The sequence below is a fragment of the Elephantulus edwardii genome, unplaced genomic scaffold (assembly GCF_000299155.1).
Source record: "Elephantulus edwardii isolate Elephantulus edwardi_28Jun2011 unplaced genomic scaffold, EleEdw1.0 scaffold00266, whole genome shotgun sequence".
Lineage (NCBI taxonomy): Eukaryota > Metazoa > Chordata > Mammalia > Macroscelidea > Macroscelididae > Elephantulus > Elephantulus edwardii.
The window spans coordinates 2,149,405-2,162,109 of NW_006400016.1; the positions used below are offsets into that span (position 1 = coordinate 2,149,405).

Consider the following 12,705-nt stretch of genomic DNA (forward strand, 5'->3'; position numbering starts at 1 on the left):
TGGTTTCCGAGGCTGTAAATCACATCTTTCCAGTGTATTCAAAGCCCCAGAGGTGCCACGTTTGAGTTAGCCATGCAATTCTCTGGAGCCACCACAGGTCTCAGAGGTCACAGCCCCACAAACGTCCAGCGCCCCACCTCTCCTCTCTCTGAAGGACCCCAGGCCAACCCAGAACATGCCCCATCCTCACTGCTTTCTTCACCAAATTCTCCCATGACCTTGCCGAGATGACTCCCCAAAATCCCTGCATGGTCTATCCAGGGGCCCTGGGTCGGGTGCTGCCCCCAGCCTACTTCACTCTTTCTCCACCCTTACTGAGGGCACAAAGGCCTCTGGGAAAACGGATTTTCTAGATTTGAGGATGGGGATGACAGTGAGGTAACTGGGCTCACGAAAGAGACTATAAATCAAGTCCAAGAATCTTTATTTCATGAACAAAACTGCTTCTGTAAAGAGAGACGAAGGCTGAATGGACTTCTCTCTAAGTGGCCACAATCCAAGGCTGGTGAGAGAGGGCAGGCGGGGGTCTGGCCAGGACAAGAATGCATCACAGGGACAGGGGACCCCAGGTCCAGCTGGAGGAAGCGGGATGGGGGGATGTTGCTGGGAGTGGGAGGGGGTCATGGAACCCCCTGCCCCCACCTATTCCAGCCCGCTACAACCCCCACTGGGCAGGGGAGGGGCAGGGAGGGACTGAGCTCAGCAGTGTGTCTGAAGCGGCCAATATGTGCAAATTAGCAAGAAGGAAAGGGGTGTGGGGTCTCTGCCCCCGCCTCACCGCCTCACCACCCCCACAAACAGGCAGCAGAAGCGGGGTGGGGGCAGCAGCAGTATTGCTTTACCCATCATGCATGGCGGTAGGTGGGTAATGAGGGCAAGTGGCAGAAAGCTGGAATGGGAGATGCAAGCCAAGCCCCCCGCACCCCTCCCACCCCAGCGGCGGTGGCTCTGGTGGCAGAATTCTGAGGCGAGTGGAGGCCCAGGAATGGCCAACTCCCACAGGAGGGCAGGCTCTGCCCGGATATTTCCCATTAGGACTGGCTCTTCCTTGAGGTTAAGCCTGGGGCCTGAAGGTAAGGGAGAGACAGGGAATTAGGGACCTTGTGAGGGAGCAGCAAGCCCTCCAGAGTTCCCCTCAGCCCCCTCCTCCCCACTCACTCATCCATCCTACCAGGGCTATTCGGCCACCTGGACGCCCGTACAGTTCTCTTTGCTTTCTGAGGTGATGGCCAGGTACTCCGAGCTGTGGGGACAAAAGCCAGGTGTGTAGAGAGGTCCCATCGTCAGTCTTACCCAAGCCCCAGGAGACCAGAGGGGCTGCAGACTGGATTCTTAGGGTCGTGCAAAGAGAAAAGAACCTGGAAGCTACCTTCTCCCATCTTGAGCCCTGGGGCAGACAGGGCGACAGCAGCCTGGTGGTCCCCTAACCCTCCCCCCTCAGCTCACACACTGTCCTGGGAAGTCCCGGTCACTCCTCCACTCACGCATTCTCCTGGGCAGCGGCCTCTGTGGCGGCAGCAATCTTCTTGTAGCAGTACACCATCTCTGCCACCAGCCAGATGGTCAACACCACGATGAGTACGTACATCATGATCTCGGACACGATGGACGCCATGTCTCTGTTGGCTGCAGGGACCAGGCAGGGTTAAGGGGGTAGCTGAGGCCCGGCTTAGAAGGCATCACAAGATCACTGTGGGGGAGTGGGGAATTACCCAGGCTTGATCTGCAAAAGGGATAATCATACTGACTCTCCAGATGACCCAGGACCTATGGACCTGGGGCCTGGCACAAAGGAGATGCTCAGTGTTGTAATCATCTTTGTTTATGTCACTATTAGTAGCAATATATAATGTCACAATATAATTATTAGTAAAGGCCTTCCCATAGGCCTCAGGATCCCTCTCAATTTTACTTTCCTATGTAACATGAAGGTAGGGGCACATCTGCAGCTCTGCAACCAGAAACCTACATTCAAATCCTAGTTTAGTCACTTGCAAGCTGTGTGATCTTTGGCAAGTGATTTAACCTCTCTGGGCTTCAGCTGTTTCAACTGTTTAAAAAAAAAAAAAGATAACCACAGCACTATTTTCCTGAGACAGCTCTGAGAACAGTGGCTGGTCTGTAAGTGTTGGCTGCTGTGAATCCATTCTGATTCAAGAAGCCCTGTGTGAGGCAGCTCTGATGGCCTAGTGGCAAGAAGCTGTGCTGCAATCACGAAGGTGCACAGTTCGAATCCACCAGATGCTGTGCTGGAGAAGGAGGGGCAATCTCTTCCTGTCTTCCGTGCAGGTACAAAATCAAAAACAAAGACGGAAGAAAAAAAGAAAGGGGGGGGGGAAGTTGTACATGGGATATAAAAGATTAAAAAGAAGACGACCTGTGTGGTGTGTGCAGAGTACAACAGTTCTGTTGTTCCTGTTGCTGATGTGCTCCTAGGTGGGTTCAAACCGCCAACCTCTGAGTCACCTAGGGACCGCTTACCTCACAATTTTGTTGCTCTGTTTGGTACACACTGTGAGTCTCTACAGTGGCCAATGTGACCAGGTTGACCTGCCCCACAGGATTACCTTGGCTGGACTCTGAGGAGGCAGACTGCTGTTGGGTTCTGTCAAGTCAATCCCTGTCATACGGACCTTGTAGATAACAGATCAAAGCCTTGCCTGATCCTGCGTCTCCCTAACAATCTCCCACGTGCTTCAGGCTAGTCATTGCTGTAGCCTTGTCAGTCCTCCTGTTAAGGGTCTTCATCCCTTTTTTTGGTCTGGCCAGCTCTTTTCCCACAGAAAAGTTGGTGGGTTCAAACTGCCCACCTTTTGGTTAGCATCTGTCATGATTTAAATCATGTGCCCCTAAAACAAAGTATGTCTGTAATGAAACAATGAGGGAGCTCTGGTGGTCTAGTCCACAGGCAGTTGCACTGTTAACTCTCAGGCCACACCTGACCTTTGAGGGTCCCTAAGACTGGCCTCTAACACCTTCTATCTCACAGGAGATAAAAGGGGAGAAGGAAAGCAGCCTGAAAGGAAAAACCTCAGTGTCACTAAGAATCACCAGGAGTGGAGTTCATTCTTTTGGACCCAGACCTTCGTTCTGGGAAGCTTCTTGAACTCTGGGAAGACCAAGGCGTATGGAGATACCTAAGGCCTACAGACGCTGAAGAAAACAAGGACTTTCTTATATCACTGACATGAATTTGGACTTCTGTCTCTTAAAACTGCAAGACAATTTCTGTTGGTTCAAGCCACCCACATCTGGTATCTCTGTCATAGCACCAGTACATAATTAAGATAACATTCAAGCACTTAGCCATTAGGCCACCACCAATGGCTTCGTCCCATATAATTAGTACTTGATAAATGTTCTCTACTATTGATATTCTCAGTAAAAAGATGGCCAATCTCCTCCCATATTGATTTACAGCCTCAAAAACCAATGTTCAGCCATGAGTTGGTCTTTCCTCTCACTTGACAGCAATGAGTTTGAGTATGGATACTACTACTACTGTTATTAATGGGGCAGCACAGCATAGTGACTAAGAGCAGAAGCTCTGGGGCCAGGTTGCTAGGGTTCAAATCCTAGTTGTGTGATACTTGGTAAATAACTCCATCTCTGAACCTTGATTTTTCACTCTGTAAAATGAGTGGATGAAATTTACACCCCTCACACAGGGGCTGGGAACAAGAAATAAGCTGGCATCCTTCATGTGCTTGGGTGGGCAGGCGCTCAGAACCAACCACTGGCTGAGCCCTGAGCTTTCCGGCAGCCATTCACCCTTCCCCAAACACTGGCCCACGTCACTGCTCACTTCCGGCCACTAAGCCTAAATTTAAACTGTTAAGGGAACATGATCAGTCAGGTCAACAGAGTCAAAGGCCACGTTGGCAACTTCATCCGATTTCACAGGTGTCCACCCCCCAACCGGCCCATTCTTCCGGATGACCAGGAGCTCCTTTCCTATTTGTCCCCATGTGGTTTCCTCCCTGGCAAGCCACACCCTCCCTGCCACCCACCCCATCTGTGCAAATGGCACCGATGCTTTCAGAGCCAGGGCAAGGGTAGGTGCAGGGCTGGGTCCTTCTCCTCTGCTTCCCCATCACATGGCCCCCTCCTCAGGCCATCAATGTTCTGAAGGCTTTTCTCAAAGGGGGAGTGTTGTCTCAGCCAGGTCTGGACTAAGTTCTTTATCTGCACATCTCCTTGACTCCTTGAAACAACCCCAGAGGATAGACTGCCCTAATTTCACCTGTCACCTGACCCCAGGAACCACGCTGAGCCAGATGAAGCCCCAGCCACTGGAATTCAGCTCAACGCCCATATGGACTTGGTTAACATTGCTCATCTTGCCCTCCGACCTCTGTTCTCTAGAACAGACGAGGACAGTGAGAGGAATGGGCCCACAGACCATTGTCCAGAGGATGACACTGAGGCCCAGAGAGGGAGGGTACTGGGCCAGGGACACACAGGAGGCCCTAGGGCTAGGACTTCAGCCCCCGTGAGACTGAGTGAAGGGCAGAGCTCTCAGCTGCTCCCTAGACCTTCCAAAACCAAAGAACTTGGGGAGCATGTGGGTGCAGCCTCCAGTACTTCACACCAGCATCTCAGGAGGTGGGAACAGTCTTTCCCCACCCCCAGGACCGTGCAGGTGAGTGAAGGAAGCCATATCCTTCACCTGTAAATCAGAGGCACCTGCTCTGGAGAGACCTTTGATTTCGTTCAAAAATTCAGTAGCTTCCGCAACTACAATCCCAGAGGTGCACGGTTCGAATCCACCAGATGCTCTGCTGGGGAAGGAGGGGCAATCTCCTCCTGTACCAGTCAGATCTGATTTGACGGTACACGCACACAAAAATAATAAAATAAAATAAAATAAAATGTATAAAATAAAAAAATTTAAAAAAAATTCAGTAGCTTCCAAAAGCTTCATGTGCCTACACAGACCACCTTACCAACAGCCCCGCCACAACTCCAGCCCAAATGAACAGCGGATTTCTCACACGTCTTAGCCACTGCTAAGTGTTTTCTGATCCTACTGCAGAAGAGTATCAGCCTTCTTCTCCCCAGTCACCTATCCCAGCTCCCAGCTGCCACATCATTCCTCAACCAAAAACCAAATTCGCTTCTGTTGAGTCATTTACAGCTTACAGTGACCACCCTCTGTCAGCTTTCCAATGCTGGAAATGGCCCATCTTTCTCCCTCAGAGCTGCTTGCTGGTGGATTCAAACCTCTGACATTTAAGTTAGCAGTTCAACACATAATGTACTACGCCACCAGGGGTCTCTCACTGCCACAGCCCTCCTGGGCCAGCCAAGTTCTCACCACCAAGGGCCCTCTGTCCCTTTGGAAATGACTCTATTCATTTTTCAGGAGCTGTCACCAGGAGGCAATACAGGGCAGTTCTGAAAATGCAGTAAGAGGTTTTTTCACTTCCACGGAATGGATTCTCTCTCACTCACAGTGACCCTAAAGGCAGGAGCAAAACGATCCCAAGGGTTCCAAGGCTGCAAATCTCTAGAGGAGAAGACGTCTCCTGTGGAGCAGCTGGTGGGCTCTAACTGGTGACCTTTCGGTTAGCGGCACAAGGCACGTACACACTACACCACCAAGGGCCCCTTGTGCAGTCGGATCTCATTGCCCTCAAGTCAGCACTGGTTCATCATGGATTCTCCAGTGGGCATCACGGGGTTGCTGGTGGATTAAAACCACCACAGAGGGGCTGCCTTCGGGTTACCAGGCAACTCCCTACAGGCGAGGCCGCCAGAACGCCCAAGAGCCAGATGGTGGTGGTAGTCGCTGCTGTGACCGAGTCACAACCAACTCACAGCAGACCCTCCAGGGTTTTCAGAGACTGTACGTCACATGGGAGGAGACTGTCCATCTTCTTTCAGAGGCGTTACAGCTGGTGGATTCGAACCGCCTATATTCCGGCTGCAACACAGATCCTTAGCACTAAGCCACCAGCGCCACTCACAGCGACCTATGAACAACAGATCTGAACACGTGCCATCCTCTTCATTTCAGCATCCATGAGCCCACTACTGCAGGCACTGTGTCTACTTCTTCCTCTCTTCTGCCATGCCTCCACCTTTCCAAGCACAATGTCCCTCTCCGAGGAATAACCTCTCCTAAAACATGCCCAAAGTATGTGAGATGAAGCTTTATCATCTTTGCCTCCAAAGAGGCTGCACTTTCTCCAAAGCACATCTGTTTATTCTTTTGACAATTTGTGGGCTAATTCAGGACTCTTCTCCATGACCACCACTCAAAGGCATTAACTCTTCTGTCATTCTTATTCACAGTCCAGCTCTCAGATGCACAGCAAGTGACCGAAAAGACCAAGGACTGAATCAGACACATCTTAGTCTTCAAACTGACACCACTGACCAGTAATTTGGAAAGACTGCAAACTTTGCCACAGGAAAAGCAGGCAGGCTCAGGAGGCGCCGGGGCGGGGGGTGTGGAGTGTGGAAAGAGCTCGACTGGGGCAAATACAGGCAAAACCTCAGACCCTGTTTGAGCTGCAGAGTTTATTCCTACTCATGCCAGCCGCCCATGTGCCCAGGACTTTCAAAGCAGCACCTGGCGCTGAGTCTAATCCACTACACTCTATTGTCAGCCAGAGCCTGTAGGTTTTTTTGTATGAGTAATATTCTTACATTTTAAGAGTACTAATAACTGTACCATCAAAGCGGAAGGAGATCACCAGGCTAATCTTCCGAGGCTCCTCTGGGTGGGTTTGCACTGCCAACATTCCAGCTAGCAATCAACTGTTTATAATACCCAGCCACTTGTGGGAGGCAGTATAATTTGGTAAATATTTTTTTTAAAGCCACCACATAGAGGTTCTCCTGGGACACGGCACGGTGAGCAGATTGTGCTAAGCTGCAGTACTGGGGCGTCTTCATTATCACGGCAGCTGTGTCTCCCCACCCCCAGCTGAGACAGATGGGCTGTCTCCCCCTCTGAGCACGATGTCATGACACAGTCACTCAGACATGCCTCCTGAAGTGAACTCTGCTGCCCCACTTTGAAGGGAGACCTGGTGTCATAACAGGTTAAGTGCTGAGCTGCTACCTGAAAGGTCAGCAGTTCAAACTCACCAACTGCTCCAATGGGGAACGAGGAGGCGGGCTCTTACCGAGAGTTACCACTTCAAACCTGAAGGAGGATCACCAGGACATCCACTACCAGAAGCCAACAAACGTATGAATATCAATTATAAAAAGAAACCCACATAGCACTAAGGAACAATGATTTCGTAAAAATACTGTACAACATGGGAGAAAACTAAGGAGCATTATGCTGAGTGAACTCAATCTCATAAGGACAAACACTGTATAAGACAATTATTGTAAAAATGGAAGGATAACTAGTTAGATGTGTGTGAATGTCCAAAAGGGGAAGGGGAGGGAGGGAAGGATGAGGAAAAAAGGGGAGGGGGATCACTGGGGTAGCAGAGTTTAGTGAATGAAGAAATGGGAAAGATTCAATGGGGACTCCAAGAGACGTGATATAATAGGTGCAGATCAATATGACTGGTTCTATGAAATACAGTGTATATGAAGACATGATCTAAAATGAAGATTATATGAAAGACAATGTAGCTGAATAAAACACAATAAAAGAAATTAAAAAAAAAAGAAAAGAAAAAGAAGAAAGAAACCTCAAGGCATGAGTTGTCAACAGAGGGTAAATCACACCCGAACCAGAAACGGCAGTCATATAGGCTTGGCTGGGTTCCATCCAGTGCGAGCCCTGGACCTGGGGCTGTGGCCACAGAACATTCCTTCTCTGAGTGTCAGTTTTTTTCATCTGTAAAATGGGGACAAGAGCCCCAAGTCCAACAGGTGGATTCAATGAGGGACTCCACATAAGGCGAGCACCTGTCTAGTGAAGAAACAGTAATGTCTACTGCCTGTGACGTATGTGGGCCCCAGGAGATTCCATCTGATCCCAACCAGAAAGCAGTTCAGAGACACTGTGAACCCATTACCCACAAAGACCCTAAAGCAAAACAAATCAGACACCAGACATATGCCTTGGACCCTTGCTGCTCACTATATGGGCCCCCGGCCTGCAACGTGGGCTTTGTCTATGTGGCATGTGTGGGGCTGTTAACTGAAAGTTCAAAATCACAAGCCGCTCCAAGGGAGAAAGACGGACAGGGACTGGAAGAGAGTCACCGTCTCGAAAAACAACAGCACCCCAACCACAGCACCACCAGCACATCTCATGCAACAACGCACACCAACCAGCAGGTGGAAGAGACTGATGTCAATGGGTTGGGTTGGGTTTTGGAGAAGCAATGAGTCCTGGACCTGCCCATATCTGCTAAACAGATAAGGCAACAAGACTGCTGGGCAGTGCAAATGAGGTAAGCACGGGCTTACCTGTAGAAAACAATATCACATTTTCCCCACCACCTCCAAGATTTCTGTCTCTCTCTCTCAACCCCATAGCATCTCAAAGACTCTTCAGATTTACAGTCCTAGCAAACAAAGCAAGGGCCATCGCAGACGAGCAAGAAAACACAAGTCAGCCCACGCCCGCTTTGCCGAGCAGGTCTGCACCCTGGGAATGCACCCGCATGGCCTCTTTAGAGGAATTCCACTCAGGAGGCCACACTCACATCGCTTCCCTGCTCAGACAGGGTCACTGCCCCACACAGCAAGGCTGACGGCCAGCAATCTGTGTAATCTACATCATCCCAGATGGAATGACCCACATAGATGGACACTTATTAATATCCCTGTTTCCTACAGGACAAATTTCTGCTCAGGGACCCCAAGGTCACCTGCACAGGTGACAGAGCTGGGTGTTGTATTTCACACCCTAAGGCACTGTGGAGAGAGAGACGCATGCTGTGACCTTAGCCAGGATCTGAGTGGAAGGTAGAGGTGGGGGTAAGTGTTGCTCCCCAGGCCACCACGAGCAGTCAGCTGGTCCAGGCGAGGAGCCAGGCTGCCTCCATGTACCATCTGTCTTTCCATCTGGCCCCTGGTGGGCAACAGCAGGGAGGGGCAGATGGGATCCAGCTCACCTTTGTCCACCACCTCGAGGTGGATCTTTTTGACGACGCTGGTGTTGTGCTCATAGTTCTCAAAGAAGAGCAGGCGGTAGACGTGGCACTCGTAGTCACCCGAGTGGTTGTAGGTGACGTTGGTGATGAAGATGGACAGGTCCTGCAGGTCCTTGGTGCCCCGGCTGCCATTCCACACCACTCGGCCCTCAAAGCGCTCATCCTCTTCCAGCTGCAGCACCTCATTCTCATAGCGCAGGATCTGTGGGCACAGGAGTGGGGGAGCTTGAGTCACTGTCTGTGTCTGCCCTAACTCTCTGTCCCATCCTTGCCTGGGTTTATCCCCATTCTAGACACACAGAGAAACAGACACAGATGTGAGCTCAGGCAGGGTGGGGGCAGTGTAGCTACAGCCTGGACCTACCCAAATCTTGACTTTTGCCTCCAGCCTTGAGATACACACTCCAGTGTCCCCACACTCCCCCGACCCTGGACACTCTCCTCAGACACCCTCTTCTGTAGCCTGGATCCAGCTGCTGTAGACCTCAATTCCCCAGAAGACCCTAAAAAGTTTATGCTGCACCATCCCCACATCCCACTCCTCAAACAAAACACTTTTGGTGGTGTAGTCACTCCCAAGGCACGAAGCCAACTCAAAAGCCATGAGAACTCTGGCAGCTTGAACCCACCAATGGCATCACAGAAGACAGGGGTGTGCCTGTGACTTACGGCCTTGGCAATCCCCTTGAAGGTCAGCTATGAGTTGGTTCCAACCCCGTGGCAGTGAGTTTTCTAGTTCATATAAAAAGGTCCAAATAAAATATTTTTCCCCCTTAATGATTACTGTTGTTGCTGGTGCCAGCAAGTGAACAGCAGATCGGAGCCTTGCCCTATCCTCAACACCTGTGACGTCCTGGAGCCCACTGTTACAGGCACTATGTACACGCACCTTGTTGCAGGCCACTGAAGACAAATCAATTCCTCCACCAGCTCTGAGTCATGGGGACCCAAACGGTGTCAGAGTAGACCTGAGTGCCATGGACTCCCAAGGACTGAGTTTTCCTAAGTGGGTCACCAGGCCTTTCTGCTGAAGTACCACTGGGTGCCTAGCAGCCAGGTATATCATTTGCCAACCACTTGCCAAGTGTATCAATTCACCTAATTTGCACTTGCACTCACATAAGAGGTCACTGCCATATATGTCCTACAAAAGCAGGCAAAGGTTCAGAGGCTCAGTGACTTGATCAAGGTTAATGCTAATTAGTGGGCCACTGATGAAGGTGGAGGTAGGACTGGAATCCAGGTCATCAATAACCCACTGCCATGGAGTCCACTGTGATTCAAAGTGGCACTGTAATCTTCACAGGAGTAGTAGACTGCTCATCCTTCTCCCAAGGAGTGAACGGCAGATCCAAACTGTTGCCTTTTAAACTATTTAAATTCTGTGCCTGACACATAAACACACTATGGCCAGTAGAGCCTAAGAACATTATTAAAAACAAACAACTCTGCATTCTTCTCTGGGAGCCATCCCCTACACCCTCCCCCCCCCACACCTGTGCCAGGTACCCCCACACCTTGACAAACTCCTCTGTGCCCTTCTGACGGAAGGTCCACTCGGTGAAGGTCTCAGCGTTGGTCTCGCTGCGCCTCTTGCAGGAGATGCACAGGATTTTGAAGGTCATCCCATACACAGCCTCGGTCTCCGAGTCCACCTCCACACAGCCTCCCCAGGCAGAAGTTACTGCAAGGATAGCAGCTTGGGTCAAACAGGGGCACCCACTGCCCTCCAGCGAATGGCAGGTGCCCTGGCTGCTGGCTTCCAGGCCCCTCGAGAGCCATCTGTTCCCCTTCAGTGATGACCAAAAACAGGCACCCAGCCAGCCACACCACGGCCAAGCCAAGTGACCCTGGCAAATCACGCATCCTCTCCAAACTTCAGTTTCCTTCTCTGTCATATGAAGCAAGCGCCCCTCTTTCTCTTTGTTTCTATCAAGATGGCTTGACACAGTGACTCCATGGCATGGGCTTAAGTGTGTCAGAGATGACGAGAATGGCACAGGATCGGATAGCGCTCAGAATTTGCTGTGAGTCTACTAGACACCTAACAACAATACAGAGCACCTAACAACAATAACAACCCCAAGTTAGGCCTCCACTGGTGGCCAAGAACACAGCACAGGAAACACACATATCCCTTCCCCTAGTAAAAATGTCACTTGTTCCAGGTAGCACAGTATGGAGGTGAAGAAACTAGTATTGCAACTAACTGTTAAAAGTTCACGGGGCTGTTACTGCTGTTGCTATACAAAACCAGCCAGCCCCAAGGGAGGAGAATGGGGCTGGGACCTGCGCCCACCACACTCCAGTTTGCTTCCTGTCCCACAAGCCTTGGTGGGTGGTACTCACCGCCAATTTCCGTCTTGAGCCCCCCTCTCCCATGTGCTTCACCTCCAGACCTCTTTCCACAGTCTAGCAGCTTCTCAAACTTGCCAGCTCCCTCTTTCCCTCGGGCCCTCTGTACCCCGGATAGGTTCTGCCTTTTGGATCCTTAAATCTACACTTACCGGCCACCTCCTTCCAGCCTCCCAAGCGCTCTCCAGCTTAAACTTTGCGTCTTGTCTCTCCCACTCCAGCTTCGGGTCTTTCTCTCTGTCTCCAAACCTCTCCCTTACCTCTGGAGCGTCTAGTCCTCTCCTGCTGCCTCTCTACGAACTGGTTACTTTCTCCCTTTCTTCACTTCTGTGTGGTGGTCTCTCCGAAGAGGACCCACTTTGAGTCCTCTCTCCAGGCTCACTCTTTCCCTCTTCCCGCTTTTCTTGTTAAAAACTCCATCCCCGGTTCTTCCTGTCTCACATCTAACCTCCTCCATCTCTTCACCGCTTCTAGCCTTTCTCAAATTTGTCTCTGCTCTTCTCGGAACCTCTCTCTTAGTCTCACTCTTATCTCTCCTGCCGATGTTTTCCCAGTCTGTCCAATCCGCTACCTTCAGGCTCATAGCGTCCCTCTTAGTCTTGCGATTTGTCCCCATCTCTCCCGAGGCTCCGGGATGTGCGCATCTCTTGCCTCCTCCCTCGCATCTCCATCTCTCCTGGCCTCTCCGTCTCCACCGGCCCAGTCCCAGGGCGCCGCCCTCTCCTCCATCCCCCTCCCGCGGTTGTAGGTGTCACATTGCAGCCTGCGGGGCTCGCGGAACAGCTGACTCTGCGCTTTCCACGTTCCCGGCAGGGTGCCCGCGGCCGCGAGGTTGTGCCAGCCTGGCCCTGGTCTCCTCCTGCCCACCCGCATCCCCACCCCCACCGCCCTCCCGAATACCGCTCCCCCCTCTCCCGCACACAACTTCTTTCTCGGAAGCGGACTTGGCCGGGCCGAGGGGATGGGCTGGGGGCGGCCCGGGCGCCGCTGCCCCGGTTCCGGAGCTCGAACCCCGGCGCCCAGTAGGTGCCCGGCGGTGCCCCCCCCCCGCGCGCGCCCCCCGCGCACTCACCCAGCGCCGCGCAGACTACGAAGGCCAGCAGCGTCCCCATGGCTGCGCCGCGCGCGCTGCGCCCCCCTCCTGGTTGCCGGTATTAATAGCGGGCGAGAGGCGGCGGGACCTGGCGGCCGTTACAATGTCCCCGGGAGCGCGCGGGCGCAGCAGCTGCGGCTCTGGGACCGGCGGGGGAAGAGGGGGGGCGCGGCCCCCCCG

General features: G+C 52.0%; 1 protein-coding gene across 1 annotated transcript; it reads right to left on the bottom strand.

The window, feature by feature from the left end:
* Positions 1-407: 407 nt before the first annotated feature.
* Positions 408-12,675, bottom strand: SCN1B (sodium channel, voltage-gated, type I, beta subunit). The gene is made up of 6 exons (XM_006899686.1): positions 12,505-12,675; positions 10,595-10,761; positions 9,039-9,279; positions 1,485-1,626; positions 1,172-1,243; positions 408-1,067 (listed from the first exon to the last, which is right to left on the bottom strand). Exons 1-5 carry the CDS (start codon positions 12,542-12,544, stop codon positions 1,177-1,179), a joined length of 657 nt encoding a protein of 218 aa, XP_006899748.1. The 5' UTR covers positions 12,545-12,675; the 3' UTR covers positions 408-1,067; positions 1,172-1,176.
* Positions 12,676-12,705: the final 30 nt, after the last annotated feature.